Consider the following 20,864-nt stretch of genomic DNA (forward strand, 5'->3'; position numbering starts at 1 on the left):
CTAGAAAAGCTACTGTTGCTCATTTCTTCCTTTTTGAGTGAGCGTGCGGTGCTCTTTGTAATGTCTGACCAGTCTGTTTGGGGTACAACAGTATGGCTTGTGCAATTTATCTTGCAATGGTATTCTTTGTGACTGGTCGTCTAAGAAAACTGTTGGCAAATAATACAAAGAATTGTTTTGTTTTCCTGTATGCTTTGGTTCTTTCTATGTAGTACATGATTGCCCTTCTGGCGTCCGGGGTGAGTAATGCCCTTTCTGCTTGGCATTTGTATTGCTTGGTTTACGTGGAACTTAGATACCACCTTTGGCATAAATTGTGGATCAGTTCTCATGACAATTCTGTCATGATGTATTTGGAAGTAGGGCTCTTGCAGTGTTAGAGCTTGCACTTACTATATGTAGTGATGTAATTGCAACTAAAAATGCTGTTTTTAGTGTGAGCATTTGTAGCGTTGCTTTGTGGATTGGTTCAAAAGGTGCCTTCATTATTTGAGCTAGTACTACATTGAGATTCCATGCAGGTGGTGGCATCTTTTTTGGAGGTGCTATTCTTTTTGCTCCTTCTAGGAATCTTTTGACCTCATGGAATGTGAAGAAACTCTTCCCTGTTTCTCCCCTTGCGTACGCTACGATTGCTGCTACGTGTACCTTTATAGATTTCTAGCCCAGTTTATTCTGTAGTAAATATGTTAAGTATGTTAAGTATTTTAGTACTGTTGATTTTCTTGTGATCCTTCTTGAAAGTTTTTCTGTAAGGCACCACTGAGAGAATCTTTTCCATTTGGCTGTGTAACACTTCCTTGTTGTAGGTCTTCCTGCTTCTCTGAGTACTGCCATTGTGCTCTCTGGTAGTCTGAGGTAAGCAAATTCTAAGTCCTTAGGAGCCATGCTGCCAGTCTTAGGCCTTCTGGTTGTGGATGTAGCACACTTCCGTTCTGCATTGTTAAGAGGTCCTTTCTGTTGGGGAACGTGTGCATTGCCCCTTGTGTTATCTCCATTATCTGTGAGAACCAGGTTTGTTGTCTGGCCCACTGAGGTGCCATGAGTATTAATGTCATGTGGCTGATCCTGCATTTGTTGATCACCCTGTGTAGCAGTGGCATCGGGGAAAAAGCGTAAGCAAATGTCCCTGACCAGTCTATCCATAGCGCATTCCATGATGCGAAGTGTTGGCGTTTTCCATTTTGGGGTGCTGCAAATAGGTCGATTTGTGGAGTTCCCCATTTTTTAAATATCTTTAGGATTTCTGATTGATTTATTTCCCATTCGTGGGATGCTGATGCTTGCCTGCTCAGCCTGTCTGCTTCTACATTGTCCTTCCCTGGAAGATGTATTGCTAGTAAGTCTATTTTTCTTGGGATTGCCCATCTCCATAGTTCTTCGGCTAAGGTAGCTTGTGTTATCGCTTGTGTTCCTCCTTGTTTGTTGATGTAAAACATGGTAGTTGTATTGTCCATTTGGATTACACCCTCTTCCCGTAAATCTCTTTCTGAAAGGTTTTTAAGGCTAGTATTAGAATTCGGTGTCGGCGTCAGATTAAAAAATCAGGGGTCAGCAGGCTCGGGGTTGCCCAATATCGACTCAAACCTAGATCGGAGAGGAATTTGCGGATGTGGGCCAACCAGGGAAGAATGACAAATACATCCAGATGCAGTAGCTCCCTCAGGGTCTGCCTGTAGATCTCTAATTCCTCCGTTGTCCAAATTCTAATACAGTAGGCCAATAACCTCCATACAGCAAGAAATCCTATTCTTTTTATCCCAATATCATATGAAAGAGGGGTCATCAGGGTATTTTTGGGCATGCGTGTTGACGTAAATAATTAATTTACTCTCTTAATTTCTATGCAGGTAAGTACTTAATCAATGATAACTCAATCAGAAGGAAAGAAAACAGAGTCCGTGGTGTTAGAGTTTCTAAGGGTTTTATTCCTCATAAAGGAATCAGGATATCATGTTCTGACCACCACAGGGGTGTCAGAAGGGATAGATGAGCGCGCTGTCGTTTATTGACAATACATAGCTTATATACTTGATTTACATCATAAAGATCAATGTAAGAGGCGTAACAGCTGAGAGAAGACAAGATAACAGTATACACGTGGTACCAATACATCATCAAGAGGCGTAAACTAGGCGTGAACTAGAGGTGTGTGCTAGAAACGTCACTGATAGGTGACGCAAGTGGGTGGCACCAAGGGGTGGTGCTAACAGAATGTTGCAATGTCAGCAGAAATCGGAAGCTTGGATGCGCGCGCAGCTGCATGACGTGTGATTGACGGGGTGCAGGGGTCTTGACATTTACACTGACGGAAAGAGACAGAAGTCTGGCATGTCAGATCAACTTGTACTTCTATCATATCTGATATCTGATGTTTAGGAACTATACTATCTGGGCGGAAAGGTCTCTAGGGCAGAAGCTATTCTATGCTAACTGTGGATGCGTGTATAAGCGCCTGAGTGTCTACATGTGAAGCGTGGGGGCACGGGGCCTTCCATGGAAGCATGGCAACGGAGGCTATGAATTACTTGTATTAAGACAGGTCGGCCCTTTTGGCTTTGCAGCTGGAGAGGATGTTTACAGGATCTAGTAGGCAGGAATGTATTCTCGGGGAGCGGAACAGATAACTCGAAGGTTATAGTCAGTCTTGGCAGAAAGCAGGCTTGAGCTGAGCGCGAGGGGCCGCGCTGAATGTAGGACAGAGTTCACGAGTACAGAGGTAGCCTGGGCAGAGCCAGGAGCCACAAAAGAGGTTCAGATGGCAGGAATTCAGGGCCTACTCTGGCTAGAGCAGGAAAAAGTGAAAAGTGTACTATAAAAAGACGTTGGCATAGCATACTTAGGAACGGACTATATAATCCATTTATGGTGCATCTGAAAGAGGACAAGTTGACGGTGGACGCAAATGTATTTGCGTCTTCATAGCTGGCACAGGAGGGAAGTTACATGCACTTTAAGCTGGTACATGGAGTCGGTGGGGTACGCGCTAGGGAACACAACATGGCCAAAATTTAATTTTCCTCATTCCCTCCTTGTTCCCTACGGACCCTTCATGAAATATCGATCCTCATGAATCGATCAGTCTGTTCTTGTAACATCATTTGTTCTTCTTTCTTTCGGTTACGTTTTGAGTGGAAACTGGAATGTTCAATACAAGAAGTGGCACATAGTCCACAAATCGCTGGCCCACACTGTAGGCACAGGCAGCAACTGAATACTAGGACTAGGCCAATGCCTAGGAAGGATAGGATCTTCCATCCCCAAGCTGTTAACGTTGTCCAGAACCAACCGGACCAAGTCCAGGTGCCTGGATTCTGATGTATCTGATTTGCAATTTTATGAAGACGGGTGATAGCTTGATATACAGATGGTGCATTCTGTGGAATGAAAACACAGCAGCTTGACCCGATGACCTTACAAGCTCCACCTCTATCTGCCAAGATGACGTCAATTACAAGACGATTCTGAAGGACAACAACCCGCATAGCGGACTGCTCCTCTGTTAAGTTACCTAAGGCGGAGGTAGTTTCATTTACTACGGCTTCAAGTGTTCTAGTTAATCTGCGTATTAATTTACTGTTCTGGACAGGGCCTAAGAAGAAAAAGAATCCTTTATTAAAATCAGTGTACTGTTCCCATGCTGTTTCTGTGTAGTCGACAAGGGGGGCATCTCTTCTGGGTCTATTCTTTACTAGATTGCTATTTCTATGGTAATCAGAAGGAGCTAGAAAAACGGGTGGCAGAAGGAATGCAATGTAACAGGTACCATCCCAATCTGGAGGTAGACGAATGTATGCGGTATGACCACACACAAAGTAAGAATGACTGATAGCTTTGAAAGATGACTTTCCATCATCACTGAATTCGACCACAGTAGTGCATTTACTATGACCTAAGTGTACTGAACCTTTCTTCTTGATACATAATTCACCAGTGACTGGCAGTACTGACATAATAGGTAGAACTGGTGCGGCTTCGGATTCGACAGTAAGAATCATAAGGCTAATTGTATAATTACCTAACCCATATACTTCATTTTCTAGATCAGTTCCTATTCTAATGGGCAGTCCCTCCTTATCCGGGTAACAGACGTCTAGTAGGACCAAGTTCAGGTTTCCCCAAACCCAACCCCCATCGAAAACAGCAATGTCGGGATCTAAAGAATTAATTATCTTAAACCATGCTCCGCAGGAGCCATTGTGAGTGAACGGATACGGAAAGAGAGGCAGGGCTCCCTTGTAATTCTGGTAGGGAGGGAGTCGGCCACATATCCAGCAATTTGTAGCATTGTTAGTTTGATGAGAATGATGTAACATACTAATGAATGTATTGTTGCGCAGCGCAAGTCTGTAGGAAAGCTCATGAGGAGGTAACTCACTAAAAGTGTGTTCAGCAGAGACATTGTAAGCAGATTGTTCACGCTTGAAGATAGGATAGTATATAGGTAACAAGATGCTAGCAACAATTATTAATATACTGAGAATAAACATAATTATTAGTGTCACTATGCAGTGACTACGAAGTGATTTGCAATATGTTCTTTTCTTTTCTTCTCTCTCTCTAACTCGATCTAGGGGATACATGTCAGAAACTATTTAACCGATTCACCTAGGGGAGGACTTAAACAATTAAACTGTCTGACTTGCTAGATCGTAACTTCATACGATATTGTTCTTGAGGAGTTTTTTCTCGTTTGGATTCGGAAAAGTCTTTGGGATCACAGTCTTTGGTGGGGGTGGGTGTGTCTTGTTCCGGTTTCAGTCCTGGAAATGTTTTGATATGGCTTAGGTGGACCCACCCCTTTCTTCCTTCCAACTTGACTGCGGTCCTTGTCGTAAGTAGAACGGTCTTCGGAGACTTCCAGCGGGGCTCCAACGGACTTTTCCTGTCGAAGTTTCGGACTAAAACAACATCACCGGGGCGGACGTCATGCTCCTTCACATCGGTGTTGTCAGGGAAGGCTGCGGCAACCTGTGAACGACATGATTGGAGTGCAGACATCAAGGAGGCAAGGTAATCTGTCAACATATTAGAATCAACATCGGTTATCTTTTTAGGAATGGGCGTCCCCCACATATTCGGTGGTCTGCCAAAGACCACTTCGTACGGAGATAGCCCTGATCTCGAATGGGCGACCATTCTCATATAGAATAGTGCCACCGGCAGGGCGACTATCCAGTCGACCCCTTTTTCCTGACATATTTTGGCAAGGCGAATCTTTAATGTCTGATTATGCCTTTCAACAAGGCCTGCGGCTTCTGGATGTCGGACACAATGGAACTTCCACTGGTATCCCAATAACAAGGAAACTTCTTTCATTAGGGCAGACGAGAATGGCTGACCGTTATCTGAGTACACGACACGAGGCAAGCCGTACCGTGGGAAAAATTCACGAACCAACTGTTTGGCAGTGGTCGGAGCAGTGTAATCTGGGACTGGGTATGCTTCGGTCCAGCGGGACAGAGCACAGACAACTACGAGAACATATTTAAATCCTCGACAACGGTCCATCTGGATATAATCCATCTGGAGGACTTCAAAAGGGTGATCGGGAGGATGAAATCCACCTTGCTCTACAGGGACGCTTTTACCTGGATTGAACTGACAACAGATCATGCAAGTACGCACTTTCTGTTTTGCGGCTGCTCGTAAGTGTTTATTGTTCCAGAGATTTTGCAAACTGTCTAGCATGGCTTTCTCTCCCAGGTGGGCAGGACTATGTGCTGTATTTATCATGACTTGAACCATAGAGTCAGGGAGAAACCATGTAGATTTTCCCTTCGTCATCCAACCCTGATCTGTCTGGATCCCTCCTAGTTCGATCCATTTCTTTATTTCGTCTGCAGTAGCGTGTGTCTGAATGTCAATAACATCTAGTGTGGGATCTCTGACTGTCATGCAGTTTGTCGGATCTGTTGTCTTTATCGTATCAGTTGTCTGAGTGTGAGTCAGTGCTGTATGTTTTGCTGTCTGATCTGCCAGGTCATTACCCTGGGAAACAGAATCTGTGGCTTTAGTATGTGCCTTACACTTCATGACTGAAATGGCTGAAGGCAGATGTATTGCTTCTAGCAGTGCTTGAATGAGAGGACCATGCTGTATCTTTGTACCATGAGAGGTCAGGAAACCTCGTTCTTGCCAGAGCATACCAAAGTCGTGTACGACTCCGAACGCATAACGGGAATCTGTGTATATGTTAACATTTCTGTTCTTTGCTAAAATACAGGCTCGGGTCAGAGCGATGAGCTCTGCCGCTTGAGCAGACAGTGTATCAATACGATGTGTTTCTTTAACTTCAGTTTCAGTGGTCACGGCATATGCGGCCACTAACTCTCCTGTACTTGTTCTCATGCATGAACCATCCACATAAAGTGTCAGGTCTGGATTTGTCAATGGAACATCTGTTAAATCTCGTCTGGGTTTTGTTACTGCATTAATAATCTCTATACAATCATGTGGAGCTGGATCTGTCATAACTGTAGGTAACAATGTTGCTGGGTTCAAGATACTGCAGCGTCTGATTTCTATGTGTGGCTGGAATAATGTCAATTCGTAACCTGTCAATCGTGCTATAGTCAAGTGTTGAGTCTGGGTTCTGTTTAACAGAACCTCTACAGAATGTGGAACTTGTACTGTTAACTGATGACCTAAAACAATTGAATCGCTTTGTCTGATTGCTAACGCTGTTGCTGCTACTGACTTTAAGCATGCAGGGAGTGCCTGTGCTACTGAATCCAATGTACTTGAAAAATAAGCGCAAGGCTTATGTGAACCTGCTTGATCTTGAGTGAGGACAGACAATGCTGTACCATCACGTTCTGTAACAAAAAGTGTAAACGGTTTGCTGTAACATGGTGTCGCTAAAACTGGTGCTTGGCATAAAACTTTCTTTAATTCCTCAAAGGCTTGTGTGTGTTCCTGAGTCCAAGGGAGGACAGTCGAAGTCGCTGCCTCCTGTGTCGTTAACTGGATGAGTGGTTTAGCTAGAAATGCATATTGGGGAATCCATTGTCTGCAGTACGAGGTGAGGCCTATGAAGGCCCGCACTTCTTTTTGTGTCTGGGGTCGTGGCATGTTTACAATTAACTGAATGCGATCGGGAGTGAGCTGTCTCCCCACTTTGGACAGCAAGTGACCCAAGTACACAACTTGCTGAACACAGAATTGTAGCTTCGAAGGAGACACCTTGTGTCCCTTGTCGGCCAGAAAATGCAAAACTATCAGAGATGCTTGTTCACATTCGGGCTCACTTCGTGCGGTGATCAGCAGATCATCGACGTACTGTAGTAAAGCGGTATTAACTGGCATTTGGATACAATCTAGTTGTCTTTTCAGTGCTTGACTATAGATGCTGGGGCTTTCTGTAAATCCTTGAGGTGCGCGGGAAAATTTGAAACTTCGTCCATTTAAACTGAATCCGAAGAGATATTGGCTCTCCGGGTCAATAGGTACACTGAAGAAAGCGTTCTTGAGATCGATTACAGTAAAGAACGTTGCTTCTGAATCAATAGCAGTCAACAGGGAGGAGATATCGGGGACCACAGGATACTGTGGTACAATGCATTTGTTCAGTTCTCGAAGATCAATCACCAGCCGGTATACTGGCGGTGCATTGCGGTCTGTACGTTTAAGAATTGGAATGATAGGCGAATTACAGATATTGGAGTCGGTCTCTACGACCACTCCTTGGGCGATAAGCTCTTCAATGATTTTCAGTAAAGCCACTACAGCATCGGGTGGTAACTTGTATTGTCTGATTCTGGGTAAAACAACTCCTGACTTGAGTGTAACACGGTATGGTGTGATATGCATACAACCTACATCAGCTGGGCCTTTTGCCCATAAGTGATCTGGTACATTTTTCAGTCTGACATCAAAGTCACGTAGAACATAATGACCCTTGAAATCCCGTAGAAAGAGTCTGACTCCCTCCGGGGAACAGCAAATTATAGCTCCTAGAGCCTTTAGTGTTTTAATTCCTAACAGATTTTCGGGACATGATTTCGTAAGTAACAAATCTGTAACTCGAGATAATGGACCCACAGCTAGTGGTACTGGTTCTGATACTTCATTTACAATAGGCTGTCCTGAAAAACCAAGGGAAACATTCTGTGAGCCTGAGAGGGGTGCCCCTGGAACTTCATTATGACTTATAGTAGTGCGACTTGCCCCTGTGTCAATTAAAAACTTTCTGTCTTTTCCTAATACGTGACTATGTACATATGGACCTTCTTGATCTACAGGAATTTCAATAAGAGGCAAATCACTTTCCCTCCCTAGGCTGTTTCATGTATAACGCTGATAATCTGGATATGCCGACTGGGCATACTGGTACATCTGTTGTGATACTTGTCGTGTTGCGGCAGCGGGCTGTGTCTGAGCATGCTGTGGCTGCGGTACTGCTACTGTCTGCACTGTATGGGACTGATCATGCATAGGCTGTGTATTCTGCATTGGCTGTTCGTTCTGTGAGGTCTGTTGATGACCCTGTTCATGTCTAGGCGGACGCGGTCTTTCTTTAGTTTTACCTGTCTCGATGTTATGTTTCAGGACTGGACATTCATGTACGTAGTGACCTGGCTGCTTGCAATAATTACATGTCCCTTTAACGGGAGCGGCAGAATGATTTGTCTGAGCCCCACCTTTTCTATGACCCTCGGCTGGAATTGTCTGAGCTACTAACATTTTCATTTTCGTGTCTTTCATACGTTTCTGTTCCTGGTCCTGTTCTTCCCTAATTCTATTCTGGTGATATTGTAACATTTGTAACATCTGTGATGGCGTATTTGCCTGCCAAGTACTTTCAACCTTGTACACTCTATTTTTAACTAGGGGTAGGGCGTTCTCTACTAATTTTGTTACAAAAAGGTGTGGATATGACTCGCTACTAGTTTTTAGGCCACTATTGATAATGAAACATTTCTCGAATCTTGAATAAAAGTCACTAGTATCTTCATCTTGTTTCTGTTTGCAGGACGAGATTGCGTCCCAGTCTTCCTTTCTAGTTGTCAATAATCTTGGCAGAACCTGTACTATTAAACCTGGTAATGCTTTAGTCAGATCCCCAAGGCCTACCCCTGGGACTCGTTTCTTTTCTTCGTCTTCTATTTCTGCCCATGCTATCTTTGACTCTCCCACTTCCCAATCCTTTTCCTTTAATTTCTCGTAAATGCCCGTGGGCAACAGTACTTTTAACATTTTCATAATATCATCATACGTGTAATCTCCCATCAGTAACATGTCTTTAAGCTCTCTGTGAAAACCTGCAGGGTCTTTATCATGGCACGGAACTAATTTCTTCATTTCTAACAGTTCTAACTTAGTCAGTGGTGTGTGAACATACACACGTTTCAGGCGTTGGTCCGTACCCATAACTGGATGTACTTCTCGTAAGGGGTTCTGGCTTTCTATGCCGCCACCGCATTGCATGTGGTACATTTTTCTTTCCGGAGGCGGGGCGGGAACATATTCAGAGCTCAGGAAGGTGTTATACTTACGTCGTTGTTCTAGAATTATTTGTATTAATTTGGTACTAAAACCTCTCCATCTATCCATGATTAGTGCTTCTAATGTTTCGTGTAAGGGACCTGGATCAGAATGATGGTTTCTGAACTTGATGAGGAGGTGCTGAATCATGTATACACCTGCTATTTTCTGCTCTTCCGGGGAAAGGTTCAAGAATGTCTGCACTAACGTGTCATCATTATATATGTCTGGGTTTTCGGCCCACAACACGGCTGACCGGGCTAGTTCCTGTTCATCCATAGAATTGAGTATATGGTACCCTACTCGATCTCGAAGCCTTTTATCAGTTTCCTGGAACTGATGTTCTGAAGAATTCGGATTTGTTAAAGCGGAGAAAAGGACTCTCTTGCTCTCCGGACGGATGCCTTTCCTAAGGTAATTTCCCCTACCTACATATGCTATAGTGTCTGTAGACTTTCCTGATGTTTCATCTTCATCTTCCTCCTCGGAGGAAGTTTTATCAGTTTCTTCCTGATGTGCAGTTAATACTGCCTTTCTAATTTTCTGGGACATAGTGGCTATGCAAGTCCCCTTGTCATGTTTTGCTTCTGCTATATTTTGGCCCCACTTGTTCAATGCGTCTAATTCACTCTGATCTGTCCCGGGCCTGTCTCGTTCTCTTATCACACAATTAATGAAGAATCGTAATATCTGTTTTTGGATGTCAACTTTCTGTTTATACATGGCAGCTTTAACACTGTCGGGGTCTTTCCCTGTCTGTATGAATTTGTATAGTCTGTCAAGAGCTTCCTGCATTCCTACACAGCATAGCAAGTTATCGGTGGCAGATCTTAAGCGTAGTGATGCTAATACCATTAGATCGTCTGTTCCGGGTACTGGATCATATCTGCAGAATGACATCCTATCTTTCAATGCCTCAAGCCGGGATGAGTAGGGAGACTGGAAAGGATTCTGGGTGTCCTTTAAATGCAATCTGTGTGTCGGTGGCGGGGTCTGTAAACCCGCTGTCGCACCTCCTGAGGCGGATGCTTGGGCTTGTGCTTGGGCATTGTCTCTTCGCGGAGTCTGGATTTGGACTTGAATTTGTCGTTTAGTAAGATCAGGTAGTACTGGTTTCGGTAGATCCGTTTTGAGGGGGGGGAGTGGCGGAGCTGGCGGAGCAGGGGAGGTCTGTCGCGGTACCGGCGGAGCTGGATCTGGGGGCGCAGTGCCACCCCCATCCCTGTCAGTAGGCAGGGCACGAACAGGCAGATTGGTGTAAGCTGGTGCTACATCTTCTAGATATGAATTCAGGAATATATCTTTAGTAGTCTTATGCATTACTTTAGTTGGAACTAATGGTGTCGGTAAGTTTTTCGGTATTTCTGATTCAGTTTCGGATGTGCCATCTGCTACGAAATACATACCGTTTACAAGATTATTTCGGGCACGGTCTATTTGTTCTGTTTTTACTCGGATCCCTTCAGTAACTAATTCGTTTTCTCGCTCTTTATCTGATTCTTTAAGTCTGTCTTCTCTACGGAGTGCTTTGTCAGCACGCTTACGTGATTCCTTACGCCAAAATTCTATGGCGTCCTTCTGAGATTGCCTAGCTTTCTTTTTCCATAATGCTTCTTCTACCCTCATGATGCACTCGGCATCCCACGTTCCGGTAACTGGCCATCTGTGTCTTTCGTCTAGGTGCTTGGTGTAATCGGCCCATAAATCTAGATATAATATGGCATCTATGCCGTGCTTTTGATACATAAAATTGCCTGGAGTGTCCCTAGGGGGGATAGGAATTTCTTCCTCTAGTAACCCTTTCCTAGTTCCGATCTGTTTTAACTTGCTGAGGAACGGCATCCTGCTTACTTATTACTTGAACGCTAGATCTTTTTTTTCTTGATACGAGTTGCTAGTTGATACAAGAAATACAATAATACACAATAAAACAGTCACATTCATACCACAACATTAATCACATGAAAACATAAAAGACATAGCTAACTATCCCCCACACTGAATGTACCGCTCAACGGTACGGATACACTGCTGTAACAGTGCAGAAATTCGGAATACTTTATATACTGCTAAACAGTACAGATACACTGCCTAAAAACAGTGCAGACCGGACTTGCGTACCCAAACCCGTCTAGATACGACCCAGCAATGGTACTCACCGGGAAGCACGGAAACAGAAGGCCTCGGAAAACTCGACTGGACTCGACTCGGAACTTCGGAAAACTTCGGAGAACTTCGGAAAACTTCGGAAAACTGGTGGGCCTCTTCACACCTCGGACCTTGCTTCTTTCGGCTGGGCTCTGGTCGGGATCCTCCGCACTCCTCACCGCCTCGTCTGGGCACTGATCGCAGTCTTCGTCACCTCCGTGTGTCAGAGGGGGATGCAGGAAATCCTGCCAGTACACGTGTAGTCCGTCTAACTGATGGCAGGGGACACGGATTGCAACGCACCTTCCGGCGCGTGAGGTGGGGGAGGGGTCCCTATTCGGGCGCCAAAATGACGTAAATAATTAATTTACTCTCTTAATTTCTATGCAGGTAAGTACTTAATCAATGATAACTCAATCAGAAGGAAAGAAAACAGAGTCCGTGGTGTTAGAGTTTCTAAGGGTTTTATTCCTCATAAAGGAATCAGGATATCATGTTCTGACCACCACAGGGGTGTCAGAAGGGATAGATGAGCGCGCTGTCGTTTATTGACAATACATAGCTTATATACTTGATTTACATCATAAAGTTCAATGTAAGAGGCGTAACAGCTGAGAGAAGACAAGATAACAGTATACACGTGGTACCAATACATCATCAAGAGGCGTAAACTAGGCGTGAACTAGAGGTGTGTGCTAGAAACGTCACTGATAGGTGACGCAAGTGGGTGGCACCAAGGGGTGGTGCTAACAGAATGTTGCAATGTCAGCAGAAATCGGAAGCTTGGATGCGCGCGCAGCTGCATGACGTGTGATTGACGGGGTGCAGGGGTCTTGACATTTACACTGACGGAAAGAGACAGAAGTCTGGCATGTCAGATCAACTTGTACTTCTATCATATCTGATATCTGATGTTTAGGAACTATACTATCTGGGCGGAAAGGTCTCTAGGGCAGAAGCTATTCTATGCTAACTGTGGATGCGTGTATAAGCGCCTGAGTGTCTACATGTGAAGCGTGGGGGCACGGGGCCTTCCATGGAAGCATGGCAACGGAGGCTATGAATTACTTGTATTAAGACAGGTCGGCCCTTTTGGCTTTGCAGCTGGAGAGGATGTTTACAGGATCTAGTAGGCAGGAATGTATTCTCGGGGAGCGGAACAGATAACTCGAAGGTTATAGTCAGTCTTGGCAGAAAGCAGGCTTGAGCTGAGCGCGAGGGGCCGCGCTGAATGTAGGACAGAGTTCACGAGTACAGAGGTAGCCTGGGCAGAGCCAGGAGCCACAAAAGAGGTTCAGATGGCAGGAATTCAGGGCCTACTCTGGCTAGAGCAGGAAAAAGTGAAAAGTGTACTATAAAAAGACGTTGGCATAGCATACTTAGGAACGGACTATATAATCCATTTATGGTGCATCTGAAAGAGGACAAGTTGACGGTGGACGCAAATGTATTTGCGTCTTCATAGCTGGCACAGGAGGGAAGTTACATGCACTTTAAGCTGGTACATGGAGTCGGTGGGGTACGCGCTAGGGAACACAACATGGCCAAAATTTAATTTTCCTCAGTGTCAGCATTCTCATGATTTTATTTTCCCTTATGATGAGAGGCTGAAGGTTTTCTCCCCCCATAGCTCAGATCCATAGAGTGTGGCCGATGAGCTCTGGCTTTATAAACTTCTAATGCAGGAGTAATGGCCTTTGAGGTAGAGTGCTGTTTCTTCACTACATGAATAGAGATCTGCATTAGGATTGCATTTGACTTATTTATTTGAGACTTCCATGTAAGTTTCGAGTCTACTGTAACACCTATACAACATTTGGGACACATTCCAAAAGCTCCCCGTTCAATAAATTTTTTCAGAAAGTTTGTGTGTGGGTTGCGAGTCGCAATTAAGGAATGCCTTTCTATTCATTCCTGTGGGCCTACATGCCTCTAGGAATGAATGGGCGATTGCATGCGCAATTTGCGAGTACCAATAGGTACTCGAAAATTGCGCATGCAATTTCAAGGGTGTCAAAAGGACACCCGGTAGCATCCCTGAAAATAGCTCTGTGCACACATGTTGCGCACACACATGCCCCAAGGGCATGTGTCTGTAACCTACAACTTTGAAAAATGCACTTCAATGCATTTTTCAAAGTTTTTGCAAATTACCATCAAGCTCAACTTGAGGGTAATTTGCGCCCCCTAGTAGCGAAATCTCTATTCTAAAGTGGTTCTTGCATTGCATTTAAGGAATCACAAATTGCGATTTCTTTTTAAAAAAATTTTTTTTAAAACCTTTATTTTCAAATCAGTGCACACAGCTATTTAGCCTTACATCCCGGAGGCTAGGCAGCTAATCAGTAAACAGTAGGTCAGTGTGCAAGAAGCGAGGTACCAGCACGTATCAAGGTTGTAATTTTCTGTTTTTTATAAAAGGTAAAACAAATACAGAAGAGAAGCACCAGAACTAGCGCTAAGAAATAAGGCAATTAAACTATTATGCAGCGGAGCCCGATCTAGGAGTCGGCTAGGCTCAATCGCCACAGTTACATTCAAAATACAGTGTTGATATATAGAACCATAGGGGGGGGGGAAACACAGGATAGTCATGCAACCAGAACGCCAGTTGGAGTTATAGGCTATGGGGTCAAGCGTTCTTCCAGTGGGGCGGTATCCGGTGGTATGCAGATGTCACCCCTATACTCATTCCAGGCCCCCCATATCTTCTGCCATTTTTTGGGTTTACCCCTGGCAACGTACAGTCTTCTCTCGGAACATACACCAGTCCATGTTGGCCTTCCACTGTACCACCTTTGGGGCTGTTGTCGATCCCCACATCTGCGCAATGTCCCGTTTTGCGACCATATTCCCCAGGGTAACCCATTGGGATTGTGCATTGTTGTAATCAGTTGGGCCCCAGATATTCAAGAGGCATCGCCGGGCCTCCGCCTGAACTTCCACCCCAGTCACCTCACTCATAACCATGTGTACCCGCCTCCAATAGAAGGCTATCGCACTACATTCCCAAATGATGTGCATAAAGGTGGCCAGAGCGCCACATCCACGCCTACAGAGGCCATCAACCGAATGTCCCATGTGTATTAACCTGGGACCTGTAACATAAACTCTATGCAGAATCTTCAATTGTACCAGTCTCAGCCGGGCAGGAATAGCAACCTCTTTGGGGGAGGACACCGCACATTGCCAGTCTTCATCATCGATCTCTATCCCATCCCGTACCCATTGGTCTCTCACCCCCAAAAGAAGGTCAGTGCGGACATTAATCAGTTTTTTATAGATTAAGGATATAGCGCTATCAGGCATATGGCCGTCCAGTACTCTATCTTCCAGGGGGGAATATTCAGGGATGGTCTCGCCCTCCGGCATGGCTGCCAGAAGTGCGTGGCGCAGCTGAGCGTACCGGAAATATTCTCTTCCGCCCAGCTGGAACTCTGTCTGCAGTAGGGCAAAAGATTTTACCTCCCCTCTCACTATCATATCCTCCACCTTAGATATGCCGATCATGTCCCACTTGTCGAATCCCTTAGTGTGCCACAATTTACCCAGTATCTCGGAGTCATAGAGAGAAGTTGCCATTGTAAGCCTATCCTTCCACCCCTGCGACTTCGTGATCGTTCTCCATATGTGCACAGCTGTTTTCGTTGGCCCAGACATCCGCCTATCAAGAGACCTCGTGTACAACGCCCTATGGTATTTCCCGCCATCTAGGAGCCACCGATCCATGGCGTAGCCCGGGCTATCTGCAGGGCCATAGAGGCCGTGATTTAGTGCTGCCAATTGGGAGGCCCAGTAGTATCTCTGAACGTCGGGCAATGCTATACCCCCGTCGTACCACGGGAGCGTAAGCTTCGTGATAGCTATGCGTGGCCTGCCATTCCAGAGCAAGGCGCGTTGCAAGCTCTCGATCTCCCTAAAGTAACTAGCCGGGACCGGATCATGGGTATTTTGTAGAGCATACAGGAACCTGGGCAGGGACATCATTTTAAATAATGCCGCACGCCCAAGGAGGGAGAGCGGGAGTCCAAGCCAACCCTCTACGTCACGTCAGAGACGGACGAGGGGGGGAAGCAAATTGTTCATGTAGCGTGTCTTGGGGTCAGTTGAGATGTAGATCCCCAGGTATGTAAATCCCTGTCTCGCAACCTGTATGCCGCAGTCCCTTGGAAGACGAGGTGTCCCCCCTCTCAAAACGTACAAGTGCGACTTCGACCAATTAATGACCAAGCCAGAGTGCCGGCCAAAAAGTCGAAGCACGTCACATACCACAATAAGTGACTTGCAAGGAGAGGTGAGATACAGCAAGATGTCATCAGCATATAACGACACTCGGTCCTCGAATCCAGGGGACCAGCGGATTCCGTGTATGTCGGGGTGGTTCCGTAGCCACGCGGCCAACGGTTCGAGTGCCAGTGCAAACAAAAGGGGCGACAGGGGGCAACCCTGCCTAGTGCCCCTGTGGAGAGCAAAGGACGCGGATACACGACCATTGACCGTTACGTTGGCCAGCGGGCTGGCGTACAAAAGCTTGACCCACCCTACAAATTCCGGACCGAAGCCGAGCTTCGCCAACACTGCCCACAGGTAGTCCCATTCAAGGGAGTCAAACGCCATCGAGGCATCCAACGATGCCAGAACGGCTGGCTCCCTGAGCGTGTGGGCCCTAGCAAGGGCTCCATGTAGTCTCCGAAGGTTAAGGGCAGTGTTCCGTGTGGAATAAAGCCCGACTGGTCCGGGTGCACTAAGTCGCCAATCGCGCCAATCAAACGGTTGGCCAGCAATTTAGCAAGAATCTTAGGCTCAGCATTCAACAGAGAGATGGGAGGATACGATCGGCACAGGTCTCTGGGTTTCCCTTCCTTATGGATGACCACAATGGTGGCCAACCTCTGGTCATGGGGAAGCATGCCCTTCTCCCGCGCCTCCAGAAACATGTTCCGCAGGGGCGGAGAGACGACATCGGGTTTGATTTTGTAAAGTTCCACTGGAATACCATTGGGGCCGGGCGCCTTGCCAGATCTAAGGGAGCGAATGGCAAGGGCTATCTCGTCTGCGGTGATGTCCCTATCTAAGTCATCATGGTCCGTCTCCGACAGACACGGGAGGTCTATCTCCGCCAAAAGCTCTCCGGAGTCGGTCTCAGACCGGTCCGAGACCGAGGTGTAAATGGCCTCAAAGTAGTCTGCGAACGTCTCTACTATTGCACTCGGATCGGTGACAGTCAAGCCGTCCTCCCCCAACACTTCTGGAACCACCGACTAGCCCTCTCCTTTTTGTCCAGCCAAGCGATGAGCTTGCCCGCCTTGTCTCCGACGTCGTATATTCGACCCTGTTGCTCTCTACCCATGACCTTGGCAGCGTCGGAGACAATATCACAATATTCTGTCTGTTTAAGCGAGAGAACATGGAGCAGTTCAGGTGTCGGGCCGACTTCCAGTTGGGAGTCCAGCTCCATAATCTCCGCTTCGATACGCTCCACGTCCGCATCTCTGCGTCTCCGGATGTCAGCAATAAGGGAGAGCGCCTCACCTCTCAAAACCATCTTAAATGCCTCCCACAGAGTGACGGCCAATGCAACTGACCCCGTATTCTCAGAGAAATAGAGCTCAATAGCCTTGGACAGGAGTCCGCGCGTCTTCGGATTGCGGAAATACCACGGGTTGACCACGACCGCCCGCTCGGTAACCACAATGTCGAAGTCGAAGGACACCCAGACCGGGGAATGGTCTGAGATGCCCCTCGCCAGCAAGCGGGTCTCGGAAACTGCCGATGCGTGGGCCGCCAGAGCTAGGATATAGTTGATTCTAGAAAGGCTACCATGCGCCCCGGAGTGAAATGAAAATTGACTCTGGGTGGGATGCATAAGCCTCCAGCAGTCAATCAGTCCCATGGTGTCTAGGAAATCGGGCAGCCAGGATTGTGCACTTCGGAGATCTCTGGGCGGATGTCTGTCCAAGGTCCCTGAGCAGACCGAGTTGAAGTCGCCACCCACAATAAGCAACCCCTCGGGTAGGCCCAAAATGGCGCCTCCAAGGTCCTGAAAAGTGTTGTTTTGCAGCTCCGGGGGGACGTAAACTGAAACCAGAACCAGAGACCGCCCCTCCCATCTCCCCGAGACAGCAACGTACCGCCCCCTCTCATCAACAACGCTAGAGTTTATCTCAAGTGGGAGAGACGTGCGCACCATGATCCCCGCCCCCCGGGATCCTGAGGAGAACCCTGAATGTGCCACCATCTTGAATCCCTTCCTGTTAAGCGCTCGACACGTATTTCCCACCAAGTGGGTCTCTTGCAGCAGAATAACGTCAGGCATACATCTCTTGAACAGTTGTAAAACCACCCCTCTCTTAATGCGATCACCCAAACCGTTAACATTCCAACACAGCACTTTTAGTTTCCTACCCCCCATCGTCAAATCGTGGGCCTTCGCCGATCCCAGCAGGCCTCATAGGTACACAAACAGAAATAGAGCAGTCTTTGCATTGCCTTAAAAGAATAAGAGAGAAAGAAAGAAAACACACAGAACCAATCATCAAACCTCCCCCCACCCTGCACCCCTGCATCAGACTAAGAAGCCCCCCAACCAGCAGTGTGCCTGTCGCCCCATTAACTAAACTACAAGAAGACACTAGAGGAGAAAGGAGATCACACAGGCCCCCCCGCCACCCTCCATAACGGAAAGAAGGATATACATCGTAAAGTGCAGCAGTATGGCATTGGTCATTGTCAACAGGGTCACCGACCGACAAAGTTATTAAAATGAGTTCTACTCTTGGTGCTCGGGGCCTCCCGAGGCGCCCTCCGAATGCTCTTCTCGTTCCTCGTGTCTGTGCGGCAAGGTGTCCAGCCATTCGCTTACCACTTCAGGCATGTCAAAGAATACAGCATGGCCATCATGTTCGATATGTAGTCTCGCAGGGAACATCATCGAGTACTTCATCCCCAAGTCTCTGAGACGCCTCTTCACTCCCGCAAAACTTTGACGCTGGCGCTGAACCGCCCTAGTAAAGTCCGGGTAGAAGTTGACATCCGCATTCTGAAACTTGAGGGGCCCATTTCGTCTCGAGGCCTGTAGAATCACGTCCCGATCTCTGAAATTGAACAGCCGTGCTATAATGGGTCTCGGCGTGGCGCCCAACTTGGGGCGTCCCCCCGGCATTCTGTGGGCCCGCTCGACTGAAAAGAAACGGCTGAGGCCCGCAGGAGCCAGATGAGTTTGTATCAAGTCTTCCACAAAGAGATCAGTGGCCGAATCCTCTGCACCTTCCGGCACCCCAATAATTCGGATGTTCTGCCGCCTGGCACGTCCCTCAAAATCTTCTAGCCGCCTCGAGAAGAGGTCGTTGGCAGATCTCAGGTCCCGGACCTCCGTCTGCAGGTCCGAGACATCAGTCGTGAGGCTCGCAGTTTTGATGTCTAGCGATTTCACCCTGTCGTTAGTCTTGCCCAGATCAGCTCTAATCAGGTTAAGTTCGATCGCCAGAGTGTCAACTTTATGTGTTAGGACCTCATGCTGTTTATGCATCTCCGTCTTAATGCCAGCTATGGCCCCCATAACGTCCCAGAGTGTTGGCTCCGACTCGTCTGGCGATCCCGCCCGAAGGGTGTCTTTTGAATGGGCAGCCGCAGTCGGCGAGATCCTTTGTTGGGCATAGCGATCAATCTTATTCGACTGGGTTTGAGTAGTCTTCCTACTGACCCGGTTCGCCGTCCTGTCCGGTTCGCCCTTGCCCGCCATGTTGGAACCGGGGAACTGAACAAAGGGTGGTAGACCAAGGCCACTCCGGTTATGCAAAGCAATTGCAGGGCGTAGCAGCCTCCGATATTTGTTCAGCGAAAGGCTACTCCGCAACTTCGCGTGCCCCCCGTGGGGCCAGCGCAACAGTCACTCACACAGCATTTTGTTCATGCGTTACGGTGTGCCTGCCGTCGGCCATCACAGAGACAATGGTCCATCCCTGGCATGATTCTTCAGCACGGTGTATCTCCGTCAATGAGTGTCGGATTTTGAATCGGACAGCAGATCCCGTCTCAACGACCGTTCACCAACAAGAATCCACCACCGTGGATCAGGATTTCGATCAGGATTTATGCGGAGGGTCGGAGGGTCTCCGGAGCTCCGAGCTTACGCGGCCATCTTGCTTGCCCGCGAAGCTCCTCCTCTTCCCCTATATTCCAAATTGCGATTTCTTAAATTCAATTGCAATTTGAGAAATCACAATTAATTGCAAATTCCCAAATTGCGAGTGCCTTGAACCTTGATGCATCGCAAATGCCATTTTTGCAGGCGCAAACAGCGACTTTTGCGAATCGCACCGTTGGCGCTCGCAAAAATTGTTGATGCATGTGCCTGTAAGTGTATTGTCATTTGAATAGAGAATATCGCCGCCTGACTTCTTAAGTGACTGCCTTCCTCCCCTTTGTCTCCCTTTTCTGTCTTCTCCCATCTCCCCATGTCATCAATGCGCCTTCTGGGTACTAAACGCTGTATGCCTTTGTATTGATCTTCGTATTGTAAATCAATTAACAGACTTTAAAAAAAAGCTAATTGGCCTTCACGTTCATAATGCTTTATAGGAGATCTTTGAAGTTGTTACAGAAAAATAAGCTGATTATCGTGGCAGGCCTGTGAGAGCCAGAGGAGGAATATCTTGTGGTAAACACCAATATACCACTAAAGGAACTTCTTCATGGTTGAGGAAGCTTTACATTCTTATCGATAGCACAACCATCTTCTAGATGGCACTCTGACATTTTATTTTTCAAATGTTTGAGAAAGACAGGTTCCTCACCTGAACTATTAGAACTTTCACCTCTTGCACAGTCTTGGACATCAATTGGATAGGTCTCCACTTCTTCATTAATACCAATCGATGCAACAGCTAATACATCTCCAGATCCTGCTATAGGAAGAAATATAGTGGGTATTTTTTTTAAATCTACACAAATTGATCAATTAATATTAGTTAATGCATGTACGATCACTCAACGAAAAACAAAAAAAGAGAAAGCACTATCCATAACTTAAAGATATTAAAATAATAATACTGGGATCATGTGAACTGGTGTGTTCTTCAATATTCCTCATTCTGTTATTAAACCCCCTCTCTACATCTACCAAATAACTATTGAGGTTTCCCTGTCTCTTAAGTTCAGTTTTCCCCTGCTTGGCCTGTTGTACTGCCACTTTTAGCCATGAAAAGAAATTATGTTTAACATTAAATTGG

General features: G+C 46.6%; 1 protein-coding gene across 2 annotated transcripts in view; it reads right to left on the bottom strand.

The window, feature by feature from the left end:
- The window catches only part of LOC147732762 (uncharacterized), a 485,555-nt gene that overhangs the window by 92,220 nt on the left and 372,471 nt on the right, over nucleotides 1–20,864 (bottom strand). Inside the window, exon 6 of one of the 2 annotated variants that reach the window (XM_086957326.1) lies at nucleotides 20,430–20,540. In XM_086957326.1, the coding sequence (XP_086813452.1) occupies nucleotides 20,430–20,540 (111 nt within the window). The remainder of the gene's footprint in view (nucleotides 1–20,429; nucleotides 20,541–20,864) is intronic. The other variant, XM_086957327.1, reaches the window with a different exon arrangement.

This window comes from Lissotriton vulgaris, chromosome 2_1, assembly GCF_964263255.1.
Source record: "Lissotriton vulgaris chromosome 2_1, aLisVul1.2, whole genome shotgun sequence".
In the NCBI taxonomy this organism is placed as follows: Eukaryota; Metazoa; Chordata; class Amphibia; order Caudata; family Salamandridae; genus Lissotriton; species Lissotriton vulgaris.